Genomic DNA, 26,326 nt, shown 5'->3' with positions numbered 1-26,326 from the left:
AAACTGATGCAGACGCTTTAGGCACGTGTTCTTTTTTCTTTTTTTCTCTCTCTCTCTCTCTTTTACTGCAAGGCACCTGGGGAAACTTCACTCATTCCCACCTCATTCACATATCACTCAGTTAACGTATCACACGTAATGCGGTAGGGTACCGCAACCGAAGCGGCGAACACCCCATGTCACTTATACGTCACTTACATAGTTAGTGTTGACTGAAGAAATAAATAAATGCCGTCGTCATAATGAAGCTGTTGTTGTTGTCGGTGTTCTTGAACGCTGGGATTTGGGTTTTGCCTTCCTCGTGTTCATAAACATTCGCGTCCATCCGTCCTATTTACTTTTTACCGCACATCACTGTTTAGTGGCATACACTTACATTGGATTACGAATAGTCAGTATAGTTAGTATTACAATAGTCGCCCGTGTGGCGTAACGTCCGTGTTCGTTTCCAAATACAGAGAACTACTATCTTAAAAGCGTTTATAAACTGCAGCACATCTGTAAAGTAACACCTGTCTCTTCCCAGCATTACGGGGGCAACCAAGATGTCCTGCCTAACCGGCTCGATCCTGTGTACGGACAACCACTGAGTGGAAGCTGTCCCGAAGTTGGAACAATTGCAGCGAAGGCGTGAAGAAGGGCATATGCCAACGGCATGACGAATTCCTTTACCAATCAGCGTGGCTCCCGCACTCTGCATGGCCGCTCCCGTTTTGGTGGGTTAACCTCCACGGTGACGTTCGCCCCTGTGGTGCCATCTGGGGAATACAGCTGCGGGGGAGATCTGTTTGCTACAATTTAGAAGGGTTAGATAGTCATCACCGACGGGTGAATAGAAAGGATTACGGGAAGGGGATCATTCGATCTCCGTGTATGTTGTGGGTTTTGTTCAAACGCAGTATACATGATGATTGGGGTAACTGCGACGGTGACCTTGAATTCCGAGGCGAATGGGGACGTTCTACTACAGGGAGGATGCGCATGTGCGTGACTTGGATTGGAGACGCGGGCTTATAGACGTTCGCGTTCTGACTGTGATCACTGGAACGATATAACTTTTTTTCTGGAGGCGGCACCACCTTAAGAAGGGACATGTTTTTTTTTTTTTAACAGTTTTACAGCAGGATCGAGCGTATCTTAAGGTATAGATGATTGGGAGAAATCCAGTTTACAATAAAGCAAAAATGCATAGATGTTTGTTCTGCGTTGTTAGTAGCATCTACATTGTTAAGCAACGCGAAGTCACGGACTGACAGTGTACAGACACCTTATGCTGTGTCTGTATTGTCCGTCCGTGTCTTCTCCGTGTTCCTTAACCATGTATTCGCTTAAACAACACGCTTTTTTTTTTAATTCTCATTAGTAGCATCTATTGGGTTTTGCTGTACCGTTTTGTGTTAGTTTTCCCTTACCGTTTTTTCGTTATTCGATCAGTATCGCGTTTCAGTTGTGACGTATTTTAGGGCGCAGCAACGTTCTGTCCTTTCGAAAAATTTGGCGCCCAGCGTTGGGCACGGCGTGTTACACAGCACTGCCGAAGCACACGAGTTCAATTTCTCGACGCGCGCCATTTCTGCGTTGGTCGTTCTTGCTTGTCGTTCTCCCTTCTTGACACCGAAGAAGGAGCATGTGAAGGATCCTGCCCTCGCAGGAGTGACGAGTCTTCCGAAAATTTCTCTCGCCACGACATTAAACAAAACAACCGTGACGGGCGCAATGCGAACCACCCGTGATTCCCGAGCATACAACACCGATGGGAACGAAGGACGACAAACAAGGGTTCCGCTTCCTTCAGCTACCTTCAGCCTGTATCCACCTACTCGGGTTCACGACAGAGTGAGATCAGTAGACGTAGCAAGATTGTTCTGGCGGCCACCTTCGTGTTTACGAGCGGCACGTAAAATGCCTGCACCATTATTTTCTAGGTACGGTTGCCTTGCACAGACAAAGGACAGCGACGTGCGCAACCTGACGCCCGTGATGCATTGTTTCATTGATTAAGATAAAAGAAAGTCAATCGGGCTGCAAATATTGTCTGTAATGTTTGTTTCCTATGGAGGAGAGACATGATTGATTAAGACAATAAGATTCATTAAGAAGAAAGAAGTTAGCCCAATTTGTCGGGCGACAAGATCAACCTCACCATATTTTTTATTTCGAACCCAACTAAGACGTAAAAAAAAAAAGAAGAGAAAAACATGATGCAAGAAGCGTCTTAAGAACTGGTCACACACATGACGGTGTTGGTCAATTCGACGAATCGAGATATCTCGGTTGTTGCGTAACTCATAGGCATAAAACATGTGCTGTGATAGGCATGGTACAGCCCCTCGCAACCTATCGTGTTCGCTTACGCTCCTTGTGGTATTCCGTGTTTCACTATCATGCCTCGCAACCACGCCTCGCATTGCCAGAAGCAACCGCGGGAAAGGAAACACACAAAAAATGTCAGCGAAACTAAATCCAGGAATACTAAATTTCTATTCCATTTTATTTTCGCATTATTCCAATTATTCTCGTCAAGATGCTGCATTAATCCACCGAATGCGCCTCGATGTGGCCTTTACAGCTCAGTGGCTTAACCGCTTGAGACAAGTTGACTCTTTCACCTGCTGCCACTGTAGTGTTCTTGAGGATCTGGTGCATATTCTTCTCCTTTGCCCCTACTACCAACCTTCTCGAACCACACTCTCCGAGTCTCTTCGTCAGCTGGACTCTCGCCCCTTCTCCCTATCGAAATTGCTTGGTCCCTGGCCTATTCCAGCCCAGCGACGCTCTGCGCTTAAAGCTCTTCTGACATTTCTGGACACCATCGGACTTCGATCGTTATTGTGAAGGGGCTCGTTATTTTATTCCCCACATCCCCACCAGCAATGGGGTAGAGTATCGCCTGTGGCGATGAACCTCCCCACTCTCCAAAGCCAAAAATAAAGTACTAGTTAGTAGTTAGTATTTTCGCATTTGACGTCATGCGTAATTATTATTCCGACGAGCGGAGCGACGGTAGGTCCTTTGCCCACTTACATTAATTAATAAAACGTAATTAAAGAAGAGTGATTTAAATGACAACCATGAAGTGTGGACTAGTAGGAACAGCCGCGCGGAATTTCACGTTGGTGCTCGCGCGAGGCACTTACATCCTGCCGTTGCTTCCCGGTCAGATCACTTTAAGTGCTACTGTGATTATTTGCGCGAAACCGCCAGAAACAAAACTACTCAAGAAACAGAATGCATTCACCGGCACCGAAAGAGATCTCGGACAATGATGGAAACACATACGGGGAAGTAAGTGGAGGGGCTGCGTGAGAGCAGCAAATACAGGGACGCCTCAATTCACGGGGTTCGCCGCGCGACGCCACACACTGCTGCTGGTGACGGGCAAATATGTGTTGACCCACGGGATTAAGAGCGAGCGCAGCTCTGATGTCTCCTTTATTTTATATCGCCCCAGTCCATTTTATCTCGCTGGGCGCTAAACGGTCCGCAATTGCGATTCCCAACAGAGACCCAGGGATTAAGATATGTAAGAATAGCGCAAAAAGAAAGACGAAACAACGATTAATCTAAGAAACTGCAGGGATTTAATGCTGACCGCTTCGTCGCTCACTCTGGAGGGTGGTTCAGAATGTCTAAAAACGTACGCCTTGCACGCCTGGAGTGCTCGTCTTAGGAGTTTGCACGGTGCAACCACATTCACCCGAGTTTGGAAGTTTATTTCCCGCCCTTACTAGATGAGGAATTAGGTTAACAAGGCGCCAGAAATGTCATACCGTGGTGTATGTGACAAAAAAAAAAGGGGGGGGGGGCGAGAGACTACGACCTTGTCTGACTGAGGACAGGCAAAGCCATCAACATACGCGGGTTGGTTGCTTTTATGAAACTGACGATCACAAAGAATATTAATAAGTGTTGCATGCGGAGCGGGCGCTACTGCAAAAAGGAAAGAAATGACTGTAGATGTCTTTTGGTCGTCTCGACAATATCTACGTCTACAGAATGTATGATACGGTACTGTATACGCGACTCGGTTGCGAAAGACAAAGCTGCTGTGCGCTAAATTAAATTGGGTTATTTACTGCATGCTCGTGGTAACTTTGCGGTTGCGGGCTCCGTACGGTACTGTTCGTAATAGTGCACTTGACTGGAAATTCAGATGTGCGGGTTCGAGTCTCGCCATGCTGTCTAGTTCAATGCACCCTGCGCATCGCCTGTAAATCGTGCTCTCACTGCACTGGGTCAAGCTTCTCGAGCTTCGGATCTGAGCAAAACGGAAGGACCCGCTTCATCACAACAACGCAACAACATTACGTCTGCTCGTTAAAAGATCCGGGCGAGAGGCATTTTGCTTCTCTTGCGTGCACTCGGCCAGTGCAGTGAGAGCACGATTTACAGGAGATGCGCAGGGTGCATTGAACCAGACAGCATGGCGAGACTCGAACCCGCATATCTGAATTTCCAGTCAAGTACACTACCGCCGCGCTGGCACAACTTGACAAAGGTGGAGGGGGCTCCTTTCAGTACATGCACTCGCCCTCTTCACATTCTCTCCCACATGTTTTTCTGAAACACGCATCCAGGCGTAGAACGAGGTAAGCGACGTCCGGTGAAGGATGGAAATTAACTAAGCTGAGGCTAGAACGCAAACAGACAAACACAAAGGCCCCAACGCGTAAGAAGCCACGCGGGTACGGAGATTTTAGCGCACACTAATAAATCGTGACGCGGGTGAAAATGAGAGTAACGGGCGATCCACGGTGGTAGCAACGAACAACAGTCGCGGTGCAAGGAAGATTATGTTACGCTTCTCTTAAACGAAGCCTCCCCCATACGGCACGTGGTGAGGAATTGCGTCCATTAGATTTGCCACTCTCGCTATTCTTAGCAATATTGACCGTTGCACGAGTTCACTATACACGGTTTTTTGTGTGATGTTTCGTGTATGCCGTGGTCTTTCTCAGTTTGAACATCAGGTTACGGTTTTCCCCGTGACTCTCCACCAAACAGGAGTAGACAAACCTATTTTTCGTTTTCCTCGTTTCTGCTCATGGAACGGTACGAAGGCGACAGAATATATCGCCGCTTCGTCGGAGTGGCGACTTGGTGAACACAATAAATCCCTGTAGATGACAGCTGTATTGCACATGCGATAGAAGCCTATTATTTCTCTCCTGGTACGACAACAGTTTACCTTCCTTCCTGCGTCCTATATTCGGAAAATTCGCTTCCCGTCCTGCTCTTTGCAAAACGCATCACGCATAATGGCGGCCACACAAAGCTATATCCGTGAAGTGTTTCCCAAAAATCTCTTTTGATTTCCTTTAATTTCCCACCCGCGTAGAGTATAACTTACGCTGGATCCGTCCGATTATAGAACGATTACGCCAAGTAAGGATTAAGTGAGTATTAACTCCCCATGGAGCGCGGTTGGCAATGGTTCAATGATAGAGCGGGGGCCACTTTGCGCCCGCGTTCCCAGCTTTGGATTATGGCCGCCCAGATTATGGGCCGAAGAAGTAAGAACCGAGAGGTATATAGCGAGTGAATGTCGCTGTAGAGAATGTACATGCGGACAAGGATTACGAGCGAAGTGTTAATCTGCGTTTTATGAGGGATTCAATTGGCACACAAGGCTGCCACCGCGATGGGAAAGTTAAACACGATATTTAACGAGTGCGTGGGATCACGGGGGGATTTTCAGTTTTGTTTTGGCGACCGAAAAATTGTGTTTGTGCTGTTTATAGATTTGTTTTCGTTTGGGGGACAACCGGAGCGTGGATTTTGTTGCAGAAGCGTCGTTTTCCGTCAGTATCATCCGGATTAAAATAGATCTCTGTTGGACTGCGAGGAGAATTCGGGTTCCCAACAGAAGGCATTACTACGGCAAGAAATATCTGTAGTTACGATGAGTGAGGGAATTTTGCACTAACGTGTGGCTGACGGCACCAGGAAGTATTACAACATAAGAATAGCTTTATCTTAATAGTACAAAAAATCTGTTATCAAAGTAGCTAAAGTAGCTGATTTTCGAGTAATAATGTACGGTGAGAGAGAATGTGAAAGAGTAAGGGTGGATTACATGGATTACGTCATGGATAGATTACGTAGATCGACTTAGCGTACTCAGAGGACAGTTGGTAAATTTCGCTGGAACATAGATTGGTTTCGATTTTCTCGATTTCGATCGGTTTTCGAGGCCCCGTGACGACGTTAAAGAACGTGTGGACTCAAACCAACGATTGACTAGTATGTTCCTATGTAAATATGTTCATGAGCTAGTAAAAATGGAAATGAAGCCGGAAACGCTCACTGCTTGTAGCTCAAGCAAAAGCCGTTTATTATCACTGCGAAACGTAGCTGCACAACAGCACGAATGTTCTCGAGCAAATATGATGCAATACCAAATTTTACAATGCACTGTCGCGTCTGTTGACTCAACAACGCATTGTCTCGTCCTATACGTAGTGATATCCTGTTGTCCCATCTTGACGTCCTAATGAACCGTCCCTGATTGCAACATCCACACCCGGGTGTCCCACCTCAGCGCACTATTCTTATCTGATTTATGATCATACGCACGACGTCAAAAATCTCATATAAAAAGCATCAGTACGCCCTCCAGCAATTGGTTCCGCAACAGCGGCGCCCAGCTCAGATAATGCGCCACGGTAGGAGTGATATCACTGGGGCAGATCCTATTCATTGGCTTTCCAGCCCTTCACGTTGCCTGTTTGTTAACATATACGATTACGCGTTACGTAATAAATCAGTGTGACGCACGACAGCTTTTTGGGGTCCCGGAGTGGGGAGTCTCTGCCCAGGTTTCCCCGCTCCAATTTTATATTCATTTCGTTTATGTTGCCACTTTGCTATAGTTGCGGGGGATGGGGGGAAACCAAGTTGCCGAATGCTTAAACGGGAGTGGAACTCATCTGTTGACACACGTGCTGACGGCCAGTGACGTAACAGCTCTACCCTTTAGTTTGCTGGCTTTGGGGATGCCGTAGTGAAGTTCATTTTGTGCCATTCCCTTTCCCAGGAAAGCATTTGTACTGGATATTATTCTGTATAGCACAGGGTTGAGCAAGGGAACTCTGGAATGTCCTTTTGTGTGGGGTAGTACAGCGTTGGTGTCCGTTGACAGTGAAAATTAATTTGAGAAACCGTGCTCTCAAGAAGGAAAGCGTGTTACAGCAGGCGTTATGTAAGAACGCCTTCACGTATAAGCGCTTCCGAACGCCAGACTGAAGGTGTTTGCGGCTGTGTTCAGTCTGTAGCGCCACCGCCGTCTAACGATTGTCACGATCCTCGAGGACTGCTTCTTCCCTCTCGAGCTGGCAGTTCTTTTCGCGCAGTATCGAAGTGGCATCACGCAATAAAGACTGTTTTTCCCTGTCTGTCGGAGTCTAGTGTGGACCCGTTTCCTTAGACTTCCACATTTCTGGTGACCCGAACGGCGAACGCCCTCCTTTTTCTCGCTGCTTCGAATGCCAACGCTTCGCTCCGGCCTGACTACTACTGCTACTGAACTTGGTATGAGCACTCCGATTCAGCACCAACCGGACCTGGCCCCGCCCACGTCAGGCCCCTTGACCACCACTCCCCTACCTTCCGTAGAAGGAACCCTGTCCCTGCGTCTACCACCTTATTGGGCCCACGACCCGCAGCTATGGTTCGCCCAGGCCGATGCTCAATTTTCCGCCCGAAACATTTCGTCGCAGATTACCAAGTACGGGTATGTCCTTGGGGCTTTACCTGCCGATACCGCGGCGGAGATCCGCGACATTATTCTCCAACCACCCCTCGACAAGCCCTACGACACCCTCAAGACAGACTTAATCGCCCGAACAACAATGTCTTCCCAACGTCGCCTGCAGCAGAAGGTTGCGTGTTCGAATCACGTCCGGGTCATCGTACTGCTTTGTCGCCGCTCCGCGTCTGAGGGGGGAGCACTGTAGCGGGCCGTGGACAACGAAGATGGCCACGCGCCAGGAGCACCGGCTTCAGTTCCACCGGCGCGGCCAGGGAGATAGGCCACCGTCATCGCCTCTCCGGGGCATACCATCATCGCCGGTCGGGACTCATGTGGAGGAAGACTATCGTCCTCTACAAGTCCAGCACCACACCGTTCCGAATGGGAAGTCTCCCTGAGTCCAACCGACATCGCAGTATGCTAGTTTGGCAATGAGACCGAGTTGGATATTCATATGAGGCTCTCTCCGTGCCTTTCAATCAAATCGTCAGGTAAATCTCGGTGCTCTCCCTAATAAAGTCATACCAGCGAGACTCACCTACTCATATATCACTGTCCTCCCATCTCACCCCTTTATCTTCGCCCTTTCCGTTTTCCTTTCTGGAGATCACATGGGACATCTCGATGCTGATAAAATGAAATGGTTCTTAAAGTGGCCATTTCGATGTTATTACGTCACTTCTCTTCTTTCTCTTGCCTCTTGTTTTATCTGTTTCTTTTTGTTTTTTGTTTTTTCTGGTGATACCCATTTGCATAGGGGTACTTTATTCTTTCTGCTACGAGACCGCCTTCACGAACGTTGAGGAAATTTGTCAGTGTCGTCCTCAGTAGCTCTGCCAGTGTCTTACGAACGAGCAGCGTTGAGGACAGTAGCGTGCGTACCAAAGCTATAGAAAACAGCACTGAGGGATCTACTCAACTTTCCCCAAGCGTACCCTGATCCTTATGACAATTGCAGCGTACCACTTCCAGTTGGCTATTCCAGCCCACAAGTTGCGAAAGTGCCGACGACAAAGCTAAGGTTTCGGTAAACCCGAACAGCACAGATTGGAAGGGAAATGGAAAGTGTCGCTGGCCTCACTACAGTGCTTTGGCGCTCAACACAACGGATGCACGATGTGCTCTTAAACGAGAGTACAGACATATTACTCTAATGTTTTATGAGATGCAACCTGCACGCTTATGTGGACCGACACAATCATTTATGAGCAGCGGCACTGACGCGAAACAGCGGACGAACTTCTTGCGTCCGACAATTAATCGAACATAAGTTCGTCTACGAGAGCAGATGTTCCACATGTTTCGTTTTCTCGCAGGATTATATTGAGATTGCGTTTAAGTAGCTGCAATGCCAGTGAAAGTACGACATAGCGAAATCAACAGGCACATCTCCAAGGAGCTGTCTGCTCTGTGTTGCGATCAGGATGCGTGGAAGACCTGGTGTTGCGTGTGTCTGTCTGAGTCGTATAGAAAATCGACAGAGCTGCTCTCAATGGTGGCCGAGGCTCGCTTTAAGGGAACTGAAAGACCACTGACATTGGCTCAAGCCAGTATACATAACGCAGTGACCCATGTCACTTGAAGAACGAGAAACCCTGCAGACGTTCGAAAAATAGACAAAACGGCATAGCTGTGAAACGACCGCCAGTTCCTTTATTGTCACACAAAATAAGTTAAACAACAACACTGAAATATAATACAGCAGTATCATACAGGCGTGGTATTATTTGCTTTGTGTCTTAAGTTCTCCGAGTGATACGCAGCAATGCCGCACTAAGTTGCCGCCACGCCGTTTCTCTTTCTGTACATAAATATATTACACGCTGGCGTAACATATCATTGTTCAGTTTCGGCACGTTCAAGTACAGTTCGACACGTAACAAATTATAAAAGAATATTTCGTGACTAGCACAAAACTAAGAGCGAAAGAACGTTGCCGCATCCAACTCTTAAGTTCGGAACGGACGAGAAACGTCTGTGGGGGGACCATACGCATAATTCGGACAACACACTGCGCCATTTGGATGGCACATATGGGAAATGTTTTCTCTTCTTGTACGTATCGCAGCAGATGCTGTGCCCAGTCTCCATTCGCGGTACAAACCTATTGCAAGGTTGACAAGCAAACACAGTGTTTGCCCCCCTCTTGTGCTTTTGTTAGAGGGATCTATAAGCGACCACTGTGAGTCGATCATTTAGATCGGCAGCAGTTATATTACAGTATATTCATTGGATTTGCAACAGCAAGTCAGTGAAGTGACGCGGAGAGAGATTTTATACCGTAGTTACGGGCAGCCTCATCATTCCAAAACATGTCTACAAATAGGTACAGTTTTGTAAGGAAATACCCACGGTCTCTTACGGATTGTGCAATAATATGAACAAGCAGCAGCTCCAGTTCACATATGGTGGGACGACATGCCGGTTCCAAGACTACCTATCTGTGAGCCCGAAAATAATCCTTAACTTTGCCTCGTAGCTACAGCATAAAATCTCTCCCATTCAAGTCACGGCTACACATGATTCCGACTCCATCCTTTGAAGTCAGCAGTCGTCCTGCGGCACATTCGATATGACGGACGTTGTCGTGGCTGTGCAACGGCTGTTGTTTACGACAAGAACATCTCAAGCCTTAGGGTTACCCGATGCATCTGCAAGTCAGCGTCTTCCTGCACAGATGCCGTAAAGCCACGACTGCCCACCCATAAAACGTGCCGAGGTTCGCAAGTCACGTGTTGAGGCTCATGAAATGTATCTATATGTTCATGAGAGATTTGCAGCATATTGTAAGGCTGCGTCACTAGAGCTATTACCTATCACGTCACGGCTTCGTGTTTTTATAACTTGTTGTTGTCGTTAATTGACCGGCCTTTTTTTTATTTGGCGGCCCGTAGATGTTTGGAGTCCTCATCTGGGGTAAGAGGCTTTGTTAGACGCCTATATTTTGGAAGGCAGGTAACCCTTCCTGTGCATGAACTAAGTGCGTGGTATTCGTTAGTTCTCGGACGTTCCATAGAGGGCAGATTTTAGCCCGACGGTTTGCGACAATATATCCGTAATTGCTCGGATACGTATTAGCCTATTTCGCGAGCTGTACCTAACGCGCGCGCGAAAGTTCCCAAAGAAATTTGATTGAATATTGACTTTTGCACCGCATTACGGCTCACAAAGAGCCAAGTACGTTATGAATCAAATGCCAAAACCGGATGCTTGTATAGGTCCGTTCCAAAAAAGTGAATCTATGCTTTCATAAATTTCCTCGAAATAAGGCTTGGCCTTTGGCATGCGGAGGTCTCTCCACACTGGCTCGGTGGAAATTTGAAAGCGCAATTATATCCGTTGCGCCAACCCTAGAGTCACCGTGAACCAAATTATGGATTCTGCTTCGCAATCGTGCGCAAATACAGCGCCGTTAAAAATGCCCGCAATCTCTTTCAAAGGACATAACGGCAGTACATACGTAATGACTAGAAAATCTCCCTCCTTCCAGTACATTTCAAATAATAGTACATAATCCTCTCTAGTCACTCAACAGCGTGCACATTCTTCAGCAGAAGGATCCAAAATGATTAAGCCCAACATAAGCCGAACTGTCCAAAGTGATGCACATGTTTCGTCCCTCTTGAGACGTCCAATGTAGTCAACCCGCGCTTAGCGTCCACCACCATAGTCGAGTGTTGGCCACACGTTGTCCTGTACCAGGACACGGTGGATCGGTCACGCGTAATGCGGATACGAGCCTATGTGGCCTGGATGGGGCATAGAGTGGTGCGATGACGCGTACAGATTGTTGGGTGACGTCCAGTATGGCGCCGGAGATGGAAACAGTGACGCAGTCGTTGAAGGAAAGTTCAGCTTGGGACTGGTATGGTAGCCGAAGAGATCTGCTGAAGATTGATGGTGGTGGTACTTGTAAGCGGCCGGGTCGGCGGCTGCGGCTGCCGCTGAGGGAGGCTGGGTCGCTTGAGCCAGGCCCTGGGAAAATAGTTCCTGTTATTGCAAATCCTTTCTGGTACACCTGGCATCACGGATTTTTAGATCTTAAAGGGGCAGTAAAGCGCAAACAATTTTGCTTGCGGAGGGATGCGTTACTTTGACAGCAATATAAAAGGAACATGATTCATCTACTGTGTCGTTCATGAATTATGTGCGCACGAAGTCGCGATTTTCGCAGTCTCAAGAAGCAAGGCAATACGGAGAGATTTCATTGGATTGGATTAGATTTCGGATATGTCATTGGTTTCCTCGAACGTTTTCCCCAATCATCGCGGGAGATCGTCTGAGGAGACCAGTCACTGGCCGCTTCTTAGGCTTCTTCTTCGTGCTTCTTGAGGAGGAGAGAGGAATGGCAGCGTAAATCGGTGGTTTCGTTCGCACAAATCACGAACGACGCATCGGATGAGTCTCGTTCCTTTTGTATTCCTGTCGTTACGACATCGTTTATTCCGCGAGGAGTAATTTTTGCGCTTTAGTGCTCCCTTAACTCTGGCGATAGGAAGCTCCACTTGACTGTGTTGGAACTCTCTTCACCATTCTCGAAAGTCCATAGAATGCTAAAAATTTAGGGCAGAGATGCATTCCGAGTCCGTACCAATGTTCTTGCTTCAACTGTTGTTGACGTTTATAATTACATTTGCGGTCGGGTGACAAATGCCCGTGTTGTCAGTCCCGACTTCGTCCACTCAGATGCATACCGATCGAGCTAATGAATCACGGTTGCCAGGAATTCAGATGCCACGCTGCGAGTATTTATGTACTACAATATCCGCGTATGACCGGGTATTTATGACTGTGTCCTGTGCGTAGTTTTCGACAGTATCCGCCGTCCTACCCTGCCGCACGTGCAGCATGTCGCCACACTAGGCTGACACACCTTATGTGTAAATATATTCCAATTATCATAAGCATTTATTAAATAAATAGTGTGGTTTGTCCCATTTATGTTTCTAACCTACTTTTGTCCGCGTCTTTTACTGCAGTCAAGCTGATATGAACTTGTACAGCTTAGGACAAAGGTTTACGGAACACCGGGGTCTGACATTTCTCCATTGGAGCGACACCCTGAGCGGACTGACGTACTGAGAGATGGATTTAATAGCCGGTAACCTGTTTCTTATTCGATCTCTTCCTAATAGCTAGCAGGGGGCCGCTCTGATGAAGAAACACGCGAGTGCCGTATTCCGTAAACTATTGCCCAAAGCTGTACCAACTACCCCGCTTTGTCCCTCTTGTCCAAAAATAACCCAGTTATATAGACCCTGCCGGCAGTGATAACGCAGGTGTACATTCCAAAATCGAGCCAGAACAGGGGCGTAGCCTGGCGTGAAAGGGCAACGATAAGCCTCTGGTAACCCTATTGTTGAGATGTCATGGGCAAAGTTGCCACTACTAGCACACAACATGTCGGCGGATGTTCCGAGGCACGATATTAATAGCATATTTATCGGTTGAATATTTGTTGGAGAGGACAGAGAATTTGCACAGTACGGTCGTTACGTTTATGAAAGCAATACGTATAAATTTGAATTGAATTGAATTATTTTATTTACAGTTTACGCTGATAGACTAGGACAAAAGGCCACGAGGCCTGACGAGGTACCGAGCCTTCTAAAAGAAAAAAAGAAAATGGCAAATCAGTACTGTCTCACGAGTGCATTACACTGACGGAAAGCCGCGCTGTATATTGCGGGGGGGGGGGGGGGAGGACAGAGACTGCCCATTGTTCGTCGTGATTGAACATGTGCGATACGAGCGCCACCTGTAACAGTCACCGTACCAGACATGTACAGAGGCAATATAATGAAGAACAGCATACGTACCTGAAAGTCGAACCTGTAGGCGTAACGCTTGCCGTGCACCTTGGTCATGATGTTCTTGTCGTAGTAGTAGCGCAACGCCCTGCTGAGCTTGTCGTAATTCATGTTGGGCTTGCTCTTTCGCTCCCCCCATCTGCGAGCCACTTCGTCCGGGTCGGTGAGCTTGAACTCTCCGTTTGTTCCCTCCCACGTGATGCAGTTGGCATTGGAGGAGTCCGACAACAGCTCCAGCAGGAACTGCCACAGCTGGATCTGGCCGCTTCCTGCAAAGGAACAAATCATTCGTACCTTTTACCTGCATTGGGATCGTCTATTTTGCGTGACAAAATTTCTGCAAGGCGTTTCTCGTCATCACACCAACGCGTGTTGTTTAGAGTGAGTGGCTATATTCTGATGTAGCATCGTAAATACAGCGATGGTGCAACTCTTACCTGAGCTGGCTAGGCGGCTGCTTGTGGCTCCTAACATCTGGTATGGATCTAGAAGAAACGAAACATTTGACTATATTGGAGAACCAGTTAGACACAACAACAACAACAATAGATATGACGTCCAGCCCATCAACGCTCTGCCCTCAAAGCACTTCTGGCCTTTTTGCACAGCGTAGGACTTTGGTCCTCACTGTGAGACGGTTCATTATCCCATTTCGCACATTACCACCAGCAATGGGGTAGAGTATCGCCCCTAGCGATGAAACTCCCCAATCATCATCATAAAATAAAATTGTTGTTGTTAATGAAAATATGGCTAAGAAGCAAGCGAGCTGGTGAAGTGTTTCACCGCAGGAGTTGCGCTTCCCTACCCCTTTACATGCATAGGTTCGTCTGCGGACTGAGAACCACGAAACACAAAATGGCGCGTGCAGACTCGCGTGTCTCGCTAACTTTTTGAGCCAACTTGGATTGCCTATAATTGGGATCCGGGTTTTCGGATTTATCCGAAAAAATCCGCTTTTTGAAGGTTCCAGTGGGCGGGAACTCGGCAGGCAGATGTTTTTCCTGAAAACCGGGTTATTGTTCTTGGCCTCCTTACGTGTCCCGGGTTTCTTCTGACATCTGATACCGGCCCCACCGCAACATAATAATGGTTTCCGTGACCTAGCGTTTTCTTCGGCGGTCATCTCGACCACTTGAGGGTTCACCGCCCGGGTTTTTCCTCCAATCTGTTTCCCAATTTCTTTGTCCGACACGTGACCTAAGCACTAATATATGCATCGAACCGAGGTCAATCGCAGTGGTCGAAGGGCAACTAGTTGCAGTGCTGACGACAAGATGGGACGCAAGGGAAAGCTGCCCTGCGACTACAACAAGGAGTACCCTCATTTCGAGGAGTTCACCTCGTCCCGCTATCGCGATGCAGAGGATGTAAGTATACTACCGAACTCTAACAGTGTCCGTCGCACTGTTGAAACAATAAATGTGACAACTGCGTTTTCGCTGCAAATGTGCGTGCGTCGTCAAGTTTTCTCCGTATTTCGGATATTCGATTATCTCGAATACGTTGGTTCGGTTAGTTCGGTTTTTGTTAGCGCAGCTTATACAACATCATATCCAAGTCACAACATAGCCTCCCCACGTACCGCGGTAACTGTCGTACTCCCAAAGTGTATGTAATGTAAAGTATGCAAAGCATGTACGCAAAGTATCTAAATACATGTGCCGTTCTATTTAATTCCCACAACGCAGTAAATGTTAGTGGAGTCTCGAAGTTATATCTTACAAGATTCCGAGAAAGAAAATGCAGGCGTATAACATAAAGCGGTACGAACAAAAAATACACCGGTGAGAACCGGATGCGGAAATTGTCGACCCAAGCCATGAGAGACGTAGCGGAAGTACTCTTCCGTTTGCTTAGGACACAGGTGTCCTTTCTTTGGTTGGGTCCTCGTTATCCATACTGATGGAGGTGAGATCACCAAGTGTTACGTAATAGTTATTAAAATCAGCTTCAGTAATAACTGAAGCAATATAGATCACACTGGTTTCGAATGACTAGTACAGAGGAACGAGAGGTAAAAAAGTGGATGTAGGAAACGGTTGCACATCCAAGTACACGCTACAGATCACACTCAAAACATAATGTCTGATTAGTCAGTACCGAATTCAGGCCGGCACTATGCTAGAAAAGTGTCATTTATGCTGGTAGTTGCTGCAGTGGACGGTGCCTAATGTGACTACAGCTGAAGCACGAGCGAGAACTCTCTTCTGCCACGTTCGTCTCAAACACTGGATGGTCTGCCTTCGGAACTTACGTTTACAAACACTAAAGATCGTTATGCACACGGCTGCCGTCGCCATATTACGTCTACTAGTACGGATGGTTGTTTGGGGCGTAATGCATTTCAGGAAGTACTAATGAACGTTTTAAGAACGCAGAAAAAAATGCGAATGATAGGTAAGCACTTTGCATTTATCTGTCATGGTATTTTCAATATGTGCGAAAGAAACTGCGAAGAGGACATAGCGCAGAAAATATAGCTCGCTTTTCTTGCACGTACGGACGGAAAAAAGTGAAGGCACGGAAGACACAAAACTGTTCAACGAACGCACCTGCTTTTTAGAGCACTCGTTTACAGCTTGTATCGTTACGTTTAATGTACTTTCAGCGATACAACCATCGTTAATAAGCGGGCGAGTCAATCGAGTTTTTACGATGCAAAAACTTTTTGTCATGTTATTAAATACATCGTGTGTTCTTCTCTTCGGGATCCATGCATTCTTTATGAGCCTCGCATGGTTCATAAAAAGAGACCGCGCTCTGGTTCTCATCAAAAGAAAAGAGAAAAAAGGAAGGAGGAATTAAAAAAAAAACAGGAACGAAATGGGGGCCAAAAAGTCAAAATGCGAACAGTGGATTTTGTAAGGGGAGTACAGAAGCATAAAAAAGGAAAAGTAAATTATGCCGATCGTAATGCAAGTCTCATGTAAAGAGGTCCTTGCGTTGTAACGGTGACTTCGATCTTTGTATTCAAAGCGTACATCAAGACTACGAGGTTCAAACTATCGGAGTATATATTTATATGTATGCGACTGTCTCGATTCAGTTCGGCCGCGATGGCATGGGTTGGTGTTGGGTGCATTACTAAAGAAACGCGCTTACTTACACATTAGCTTTGCTTCTGTAGCAGCGTACGAGCGGTTAAAAAAAGGGGGAGAGGGAGAAGAAACGTGGAAATATCAGGACATAGGAGAAAATATGTTGAGTGCTTTAAAGCTCCTTTATAATCGGCGGGACATGTCGCGGAGGGCATCCCATTGTGTGACGAGGGATTCAATGAAATATGTCCGGCACGCCTGATTAGGAACTTTTCTTTGCAGCGCACCCACGTGAGCTCGGAAGGAAAATCTAAAATAAAAGGATATAATCCTTTCAGTTGTCTCGGGATGTAAGAGAAAATCTACGATGAGTAGTAATCAGTGTTGAAAGGTAATTCTAAAAAATGCAGAAAATTGTTTGCATTCCTTCTGCTTGCTTCGCTTTATTAGCGTACTAAGAGGCTGTGTGATCAGACTCGTTTGAGTTGAGCCTGTCTGATGTTAAGCTAAACTTCCGTAGGTAGCAGCACCTTTCTCCTCCAATGCTTTTTTTTTTCTTTTTTGCCAGTGTTTCACCGATGTTGTTCGAACAGAGATTCTAACAACTATCCTTTGTAATATGTGGAAATGTGTCGAAATATCCCTGTTTTTGTATCGTGTTATCCCCTTTCTTATTTTTGCTCGCTTTAACAGAGTTCAATAGGTTCACAGTACACGCAATTTACGACCCAAGAGAGCGTAATTTTCGCCGATATGGTGTAAGCCATATACAGTAGTGCATTCGGAATGAGTATCTACGTATTACCATTGAAGAGTTGTTTGTTCGTTTCAATATTTGCAGCTGCGATGAGTCAAGAAAGTATGTGACCCTGATAGAGAAAGCAAACTCACGTGGCTCGTGCCTATTTTTAAGATTCGATTAATATACCGAGACATGGGACAAAGCCCAGTGTCTCATTTTCCCCGGCGGCCGTCTCGAAGCAAACTGTCAACAAACACGGCCGTCTTTCAACACCCCCTGAAAGACCAGCCTTAAAAGTCCACGAAAACGTCGCAGCCAACCGGTCTTCAGCTATGTTTACACTGTACTGTATGACGAACGTCGTCGTGAAGTTAGAGTTTTTGTTGTTTCAGGGTTGCCAACTGGAAAGTATAAAAAGCGGGCGAGAGTGGGGTGGGAGTAAAACACACTTTGAACGCCCCATAATCAACGCGCACTTTTCAATCTCCACTACTTTCCTCGTCGCCCTCACTGTGTAAGCAAACAGTGACGCTTTTCCCCTGCGCTTGTCGTCGTGCGCTGCTGCCAATATCGAGCGCGATTGGCCAATTTCGAGGCGGCGCGAGTGCCCTCTATTTAACTTCCGGCGAAGTTTTATCTTGTCGTCATCTTTCTCCTTTCTGGCAACGACGTGTTTGCCTGCGTAATGTCGCGTTTGACGCTCATCTCTGCGCGACTTTAATGCTTGGGACGCCCCGAAAAATTGAAGAAAATCGCGCGACCACACGAGGCAGACGTGTTTGAATGCAACGTTTCAAACCGAGGAAAGGAAACTGAATCGAAGAGCTACAGAATTTCGATTGAGGGAGGCTTCTGCTCTTTAGAATGTGTCACTCTAGTAACGCGTGGCAATGCGGATATGACAAGTTTAATTTTCTCGGCGCATCTTGTAATATCGAGAGCCCGAAAACTGTTTTGTAAACAAAAGCATCCTCAAGTCTTGTGGTGAAGCGATAATTAAATTTTATAGCTTGCTTTCCTTCATTTCTTTTCTTCTTATTTTCTTCTCGTTAGCTGATCTACAGAATGGGAGCTGGGGTAGCCTGTCCGACCTGTTTCTTGTTTCAATCACCATCGTTATCGTTATCACAGTGTTTTTTTATCAGTAAATCAGTAATGCGATACACAAAGTCATTATACTGCTCCTCAAAACCATGGGCTCAGATAACGAACACTAGAAGTTACTCCTGAAGGACGCTTTCGCGTCTGCGCCTTGATTTTTTACTCCCTAAAGGTCGTAAACATGTAGGATTCTGGGTGAACAAAAGGCCGCATTTTCCCTGAAATCAGGGTATGTTTACTGGCGGTACAGCTTGGGACAAAAATTTACGGAACACCGGGGTGTCGCATTTCTCCAATGGAGCGACAATCTAGCAGTAAACAGGAGTGGACACACGTACTGAGATGGATGGATGGATGGAATAGCCGGCCACCCGTTTCTTATTCGATCTTCTCCTGATAGCTAGCAGGGGGCCGCTCCGATGAAGAAATACACAGGTGCCATGTTCCGTAAACTTTTGTCACAAGCTGTACTAGTACCCTGTTGCATAAGACTATAACTTGCGTACCGTAAAGACATAGAGGAAACGGTGGCCTTGCAGTGGATCCCGCGCCGGGATAGAAAAAGTCAAAAGACACCCAATCGCTGTTATCAAAGGAGTTTCCGGTTTTGGAGCAACTGACACTTGCGTCTATGAAAACAGTGACCATAATATATGTTTATAAGTCCCAAACGTCGCCACACCAGCACAGGGCAGCTGTTTCGACCTTATTGGGCCATCGTCAGCAGTGCGCAGGTGGGCGACGTTTGAGCGAGTGGCGTCGGAAGGTCACGTGGAACGTGATGTCCCCCCGTCAGGGTGAGAGGCTCACCGCTGAAATCCCAGTGCAAAGCCAGTGAAGTATTAAGGGAAGAAAAGTAGCCGAAGCTCTTTGGCTGCACGTAGAACATGTGTTTATAAGTCCCAAACGTCGCCACACCAGCACTGGATAGCTGTTGGTCCATGGCCCAATAAGATCGAAACAGCTGTCCCGTGCTGGTGTGGCGACGTTTGGGACTTATAAACACATGTTCTACGTGCAGCCAAAGAGCTTCGGCTACTTTTCTTCCCCTAATGACCATAGTTTAGCTTTGCGACCGAAGCACAGCTTTTCGTCTGTTCTGCTCACGTCTCTACAAACTGATTGCATATTGCTTATTACATCTTTCTATTCGTGCGCAAGAACTGGTTGAAGAACCACAGGTCGTCTGTCATATATCGAACAGCAGAAAAAGAAATAACGAAGTACTTTTTATCAAAATTTCAGCTTTCACACTCAACACTTTGTTATCCATTTCGTCTCGGCCGCAGCTGGACTAATCCGAGGCTCCGAATTAATTACAACAAACAAATGTTCGAATTCACTATGCTCCTACTTCCAGATTTAATGCTGACGTTGTGTATAGTTGGAGAAATGACGTGGTAGATTTTGTGTGTGTGTGTGTAGTTGAACCCTTTTTTTCTTGTAACAACGTTATTTTGATCATGACTTGGATTATACTTCTTCCTGTACATATATTTGCACTGTGCATAGGTTTGCTCGTTAATCTGTTATTACTTTTCCCTCCTTTTTTTAAAAATAAGCATATATCTCCTCCCCTGTCGTTACAAGAGCATTACAAGAAAATATTTCTTTGGCGATTCATAAGTTTCCTTCGACTTGTAATAATGTTCTTCATTCCTTTCTTTCTATTATTTTCCTAATACGAGTTACATTAGCATTTATACTGTAGATTATTTTCTTCTCACCGCTGCACTGCTGGGCGGGAGACGAACCTCGTCGCATTCTGCGTCTTCTTGCTCACTCCCATTTCACACTTTCGCACATAAAGCAATATTATTACAACTCGCCGCACTCTATTAAAAGGCCAGGAGTTATGGGCCTCTCCTCGCAGCTTCACTCGCAGCACGGGCCGAGCCGATGGGTATTGCGAAAGATTACTAGGATGTCTCCACGAAAAACAAAGGGGGCAACAAAAGCGCACCATGTGCTTGGCATGGTGATAATGGAGAGATGAGAAGGTGGAGGGAATGAATCTCGCAAAAGGCACAGAGTCGGAGGGAGAGTGTAGGCGGATGGAATGGCGGCAAAGGCCCGCTCAATTTCCGGCTTACGACGAAGTGCCGCCGGGAATCCGATCTCCCGCCCGCGCTGCACTTCTGTTGTGCCTATCGTGCGCGATCCTACTGAGTGGTCAGCGAAATGTCCAAGGAGCCAAGGAGTCGCTGCGCGGCCATCATGTAAATGGTAGGTGAAGTCGCTCAAGGCGGTGCTCATGCGCGCGCCCACGCGCTGGTCTAGAATTGCCCGTGTACGTCACAAGGGGTTATTTTCAGACTATTTTAAAAGTGATATCTGAGTGAATTTTATGTTACGTTACTTCAGAATACGGTGCCATCAAAGTATCCGATTGCTAGAAAAATTGTGTTTCTACTGTAGTGCATACAGAAATCTTTGTTTTATTTTTTTTTAGGGTTTGGGGCGTTTCGTTCGAAGATTGGCTCATTTTCTTTAATGGCTTTAATTCTTTCTCGTCTTTTCATCCTTCGTTCATCATCTTCATATAATGTTCCACGTGCAATGGGGTAGGGTACCGCACCACCGCGGTGAGACACCCCATCTCATCGTCATCACCTATTGTTGTTGGCTCATTTTCCCCGAAAATCTCTATTGAAGTATAACGTTTTCTTTGTTTGGGTAGTTGCAGCATTATAAAGTCATGCCGAACGCAATGAACATGTGACCTCTACACTTATAGTGATATATTTTAACAACGTAAGTTTGTCTATGCACCGAAAAAAAAAAATTCCGCCACTAAAACTTTGCTGGAACTTGGCCTTGAACTAGGGGGCAGATGTTTGCGATTCGTTGGTGCATCTGATATCACCGCAGCTGAAAAATTGCTACGTGGTGATTACGGAACAGAACTGTTTCATATTTCGACGACAAATGACAAACTTTACGTGTTCTTTCGAGCTTTATACGGCGCTAGGCAAACTCGACGTTCGACCTGTAGCGCGTTGTGGGGTCAGGATGCTGCCTACGCGCGGTAACGGTATTCAAATTTCTCCTTTGCTACACTTTGGTACTCCAGTTACTCTTGTCCCATGACAGCACCCGAAGGTCATTTACTTTCCACTCAGGAACAGCGATGCACAAAAGCTCAGGTTACGCATTCAAGGACAGTAGAACACTATACAGAGCCGCTCAGAGTACATGGATCGAGATAATAGTTTTGTAGATAACCATAGGAAAAGTGCCGCCTTCTGTTCGTAAAAGTGAAGTTGTGGGAGAGCCCCTAAATGCGACCAACCTCTGCGCGTATTTTAACTTTACATATCCCCCCCCCCCCCCTCCATTCGTTGTGACGATGAGGAATTGGAGCTTTTGTGCACCCTCTGTACACGCAGACGCCATCTCGGGCTACTTCACGCGTGCAGTCGACAAGAGTGTTATGAAGTGCGGTTACCTTGCATGTTTCGGAGGTGCGTGTGGGCGTGGGCGTCCAGAGCATTCTTTGGCATAGCTGGCAGGGCGTTGTGCGGGTAACCTGAAGACAAAACAGTGGCATAAGTACTCAGACACTGCTGTGGGTTGGCGCACGACAGGGCGATACATGGGTCAGGCGTTGCCAACGTGAGAAGCAGCACACGATCAATCGACGCTATATTGCGTACGCGATGCTCCCGAAAATTAAGACGGAGAAGCTATTCTCTCTTCCTCGTACGTAGAAAACCGAATGCACCACTTCTTCCGTTTGTGTGTGTTTTTTTTTTTTTTGTTTGTTAAGCTAAACGGACGTGCATGGAGGAAGCACGCGAAGTCAGCATCAGGATGCAAATCACAAGGATGACCTTATGAACATTGTGACCGGCGTTGTACCCGCTACCAAAATTACCAAAATTCAGTAATAGAACATTGCTGCCCGCTACGCCACTCATAGGTAGCGCGTACAAATGCGAATAAACAATGGGTAAACAAAACAAGTCACAACGTAATGCTTCAAACTGTTGCTTGTATACTGATCATGTAGCAGAAAAAAATAGATGGGAGAGGACGAACTTAGAGTACACCCACATGCCTTTAAAGCAAACACGTAAAATATTGGCGTTAACAAAACATGTGAATTGTTTTCCCTGTCTGCCTGGCGTCCGCCATCTTGTCTTATGCCATACTCTCAATGCGCGGGCTACATTCTCCGCTGACGGAGATGCACCGCTGTGTAAGCAGCCCCTGAGTTGTTTCGGAGTATCGTAGTGCTGCTACGTACAACACTATGTGCGCTCTCGTCTCATTTATACTATACTACCATTATACTAACATCATACACAAGTTCAGTGTACGCGAATTGCCGGTGGCCCCACTGCATAACAACTACAACCAGCACACCATTGTGCTGTTATCCATGAGTATTCCTGCCATCACTTTAGTGGGGCACCACTTTCACTTTAGTAAGTTGCGCTGGCATTGGGTAAAGCGCCACATTTTACCCCATCTACTCAACTCAATAACATCCCGAAATCTATCTTTAAAGATATAATATGTCCATACTTGAGGCTCTACATGCCGGTTACAAAGGGGGAGCCTTTTTTGCATGTCCCACTCGCAGAGGAGCGTGTAGCTGTATTTTGTTTGTCCTTTACTGTTCAGTCTATGACCCAGATATTTGCAAATGTGCACGGGACGAAGTATACACTAGACAATTGCATTGCATTGGGCATGATGACAGAGGGAGGACAAGAGAAGGATGCTCCCCGAAAGTGATACAACCGAAGCAGGGTGGGTGTGCAGCCAAGCAGAAGCCCAGGAGAGCCGGATCCCTTGTTCCGTGAACGAGATGATAGAAGAACACGCTCTCCGCGCTTATCACAAGAGATTGATGACGTTATAGGAGAGACGGTTTGTGCCTGCCGACGCGTATGCCCTTACGGAGCACGCCAGTTCGATCGCGAGAAATGCTCTACACCGTATTCATCGTCGAGTCAAAGAGCATCTGCACTTCGTTAAATTTTCTGGACAAAGTCACGCGTCCCGCATAGGGGGGAGTGAGATAGCGCTAAGATCAACACTAAGAAATGTTGGAGAAAAGAAGTCCAACGTGATGATTTCGCAGGATACTTTCGCTGAGACGTGACTCTGTCGTACGCGTGCTTCGCTTTGACATTTCTCTGCTTTATCATCTGAGCACCTAGGTCACCTGGGCTTTGGTGGACTGTGAAGGACTGTGGTGCTACAGTTAGGAAATGTTACTTGTGCTCAATACATTGCAACAGTCAGCATAGAGTTTCAAGTCTCTCTGAAGACAGATGCTGTCTTCGTCTCTATAGTCATCGTTCGTGATTTAGGCCTTACGTTACTGAGTGCCTCGTGCGGAGCACTTGAAGACATGTACGTTGCGTTTCAAGCTGGTTCAACAATGCTAAAGGGAATAACACCGGCTTATCTAGCGTGTAAAAATGAATTCGACCTTTTATCTTTGATATAGTAATTTTGAAAGCGATCGGTTGTTTGATTAAAAAAAGAGAGAACAACAACAACTTGGAGACATTGGCTCAACTCTGCATTGGGTGGGCTACCCCAGCTCGCTCAGTGTGGCGGGTTTCGCTACCAGATTTCTAAGACGATGTTTGTCACACGAGAGTCCCGAGGAAGAAACAGAGTGGAACACAGCTTGGCCGACAGACGGCTGGCCTGTAACCGAGTACTTTGTCAGTGTCAAGAGGTTCGTTTAGAACGTGGAAGAAATACAAAGCGTATTCAGAAAGTACAGTAAAAGAGTAGTGGAACTACCCTCCACACAGTTTCCAATTTCCATTTATGGTTGCTGGGGAATGCAGGACAAATACCGTGCGTACGGAGCGTAGCCGAAGTATAGCACGCGTGGTATTTTTGATCAGTACACGCGTTAGAGTTTCTTGTACACTTTCCTTGAACACCATTTGAGGAGGAGTGCGGTTTACGGGATAACACTAGTGACGCGCCGTGTCAGTAGCGGAGGAATCTTTAATAGCAAATGAGGTTTCATCTCATATTGAGACAGAATGCGACCGGTGCTTCTCTGATTTGGCCGCTGCGGGCATTACTGAATCTTCGAGGCGTTTTTCGTATAGATTGAATTGTGCAGTGATAAGACACATTTGAACGAAACGATTTTGCGTGGCGATCCATAAATTAAGCCATGTTTCGAGGAATTTCCTCCAAAACGTCAAACGTTTTTTTCCCAAACGTCATTTCCTTGCGTGTTTTGGGTTCGACACCTGCATAGAAGCGAGTTTAAGATGCAAACTGAAGCGTCGTGACACACACGCAAAAAACAAAACAAAAAAGAGAGAGAGAGAGAGAGAGAGAGGGACGGAATTAGCCTAGCAGAGGAGATCCGACAACAACAACAATTATATTCTGACGATGAAGTGGGGAGGTTTTCCACTCTAGGAGTGGAACGCTACCCCAGGAGATCCGAGCTTTTCGTAACGTAGCAATTTCGCGCTCTCTACAAGCAAGCAACACTGCTGCGGAAGAAGCGCACGTGTAGGGGATACGTCAGCAGCAGGATAGTTCACTAGTCAACGTGTTGCTTGGGTGTCGAGTTCGCATTAGAACAAACAACAACATAACAACAAAACAAAAACATAATAATAAGAAAAGGAAAAAAAATTCAATACTTACGTACATTACACGTGAAGCGGGACATTTAGTTAACACCAAGAAATGTGCCTCGACTGCCTTCGCCGCATGGCACTTTTGGCTCTCCACTAAACCATTCTACTACACGAGGCGACGTCTGCTTCTCATTCGTAGATATTTCTAAAAGGTTCTGTGCCTCTCGTTGGCTAGGTTATAAAGTATTGACGAAAAATTATATTGCAGGTATCGCAGGCACTTTAATAAAATAAAAAAAATCATCGCAAGTTGGAGATTTGAAGCAACATAAGTAGTATACCTTCCTTAAATACCTTGGACAACGATATACCTAAACGTCGAGGATGCAGCAGCGGTAAAACCGCGGGAAAGTTATTGGGTTACTTTTATTTGGTAACGCTAGCCGTATGGCGTTCTTTTCTGAAATTTGTCACTGCGCTAGTATCGGGCTATTTTGCGGTGAAGTATCGGGTAGCGGCGTCCATTATTGTGTTTCGGTAGTAACTACAACACTGCTCACCGCTGTATCGGTGTCAGATTTCTGTGAATTGAGTCCGTATATATTTTGGCATCAGGTAAATGCCTATCTAGCAATTACTTTTTAGGACTTTGTGTTGGTAAGTTAAGCTAATTTAAGCTAATTTAAGTAAGTAGTAGTAGTAGTAAGTAGGTAAGTTAAGCTAATTACTTTACCTAGGACCATGTGTTGGTAAGTGTGTGCGAGGGTGGTGATGTCATCTGTAATGAACCAGCTTCTCATTTTTTCTCGAACATTCATTCATCCGTCGTCCATTGAACGGAGTGAGAGAAAGAACAATATTATTTTGAAGGCGATGATTGGATTTCATCCTCAGAATCGAACGAGGCGTTTTTCCTCAGTGCTCTAGAGCAATGCAGAAAAAGCACGCTTTACAGGGTAGAAGGGACCGCAGCACATTTTCTCTGTTTTGAACAGTCTGACGGGGCGTTTTTCCTCAGTACCCTGGATGGATGCAGGGAGAGCACGCTCTACAGGATAGAGAGTACAGCAGCACATTTACTCTGTTGAGACTGTTTATCTGGGCGTTTTCTCTCAGTGCCCAGGGGGAATGCAGAAAACTCTAAAAACAGGTGTTGGTGCACTCTTAAAAATGAACTTCACCGCGTAGCACGCTCCTAGCCAACCATCATCTCGAATGATATCGTTATCTGCCCTGATTTGTTGAAAACGGGAGGCGGACGCCTTTTTGTGACACTTATGCTGTTCATAATTGTCACAAAAAAG

General features: G+C 46.3%; 1 protein-coding gene across 1 annotated transcript in view; it reads right to left on the bottom strand.

Moving 5' to 3' along the window:
- Nucleotides 1-9,377: 9,377 nt before the first annotated feature.
- LOC135378178 (DNA-binding protein D-ETS-3-like) overlaps nucleotides 9,378-26,326 on the bottom strand; it is a 121,688-nt gene continuing 104,739 nt past the window's right edge. Inside the window, exons 6-9 of the mRNA XM_064611106.1 lie at nucleotides 21,893-21,973; nucleotides 13,998-14,045; nucleotides 13,570-13,829; nucleotides 9,378-11,725 (exon numbers count right to left, since the gene is read on the bottom strand). Coding sequence (XP_064467176.1) covers nucleotides 11,468-11,725; nucleotides 13,570-13,829; nucleotides 13,998-14,045; nucleotides 21,893-21,973 — 647 coding nt within the window. The 3' untranslated portion in view covers nucleotides 9,378-11,467. The remainder of the gene's footprint in view (nucleotides 11,726-13,569; nucleotides 13,830-13,997; nucleotides 14,046-21,892; nucleotides 21,974-26,326) is intronic.

This window comes from Ornithodoros turicata, chromosome 1 (genome assembly GCF_037126465.1).
Source record: "Ornithodoros turicata isolate Travis chromosome 1, ASM3712646v1, whole genome shotgun sequence".
NCBI classification, from domain to species: domain Eukaryota; kingdom Metazoa; phylum Arthropoda; class Arachnida; order Ixodida; family Argasidae; genus Ornithodoros; species Ornithodoros turicata.
The sequence above is the reverse complement of the archived record's forward strand: the minus strand, read 5'-3'. Positions and strand labels throughout refer to the sequence as shown.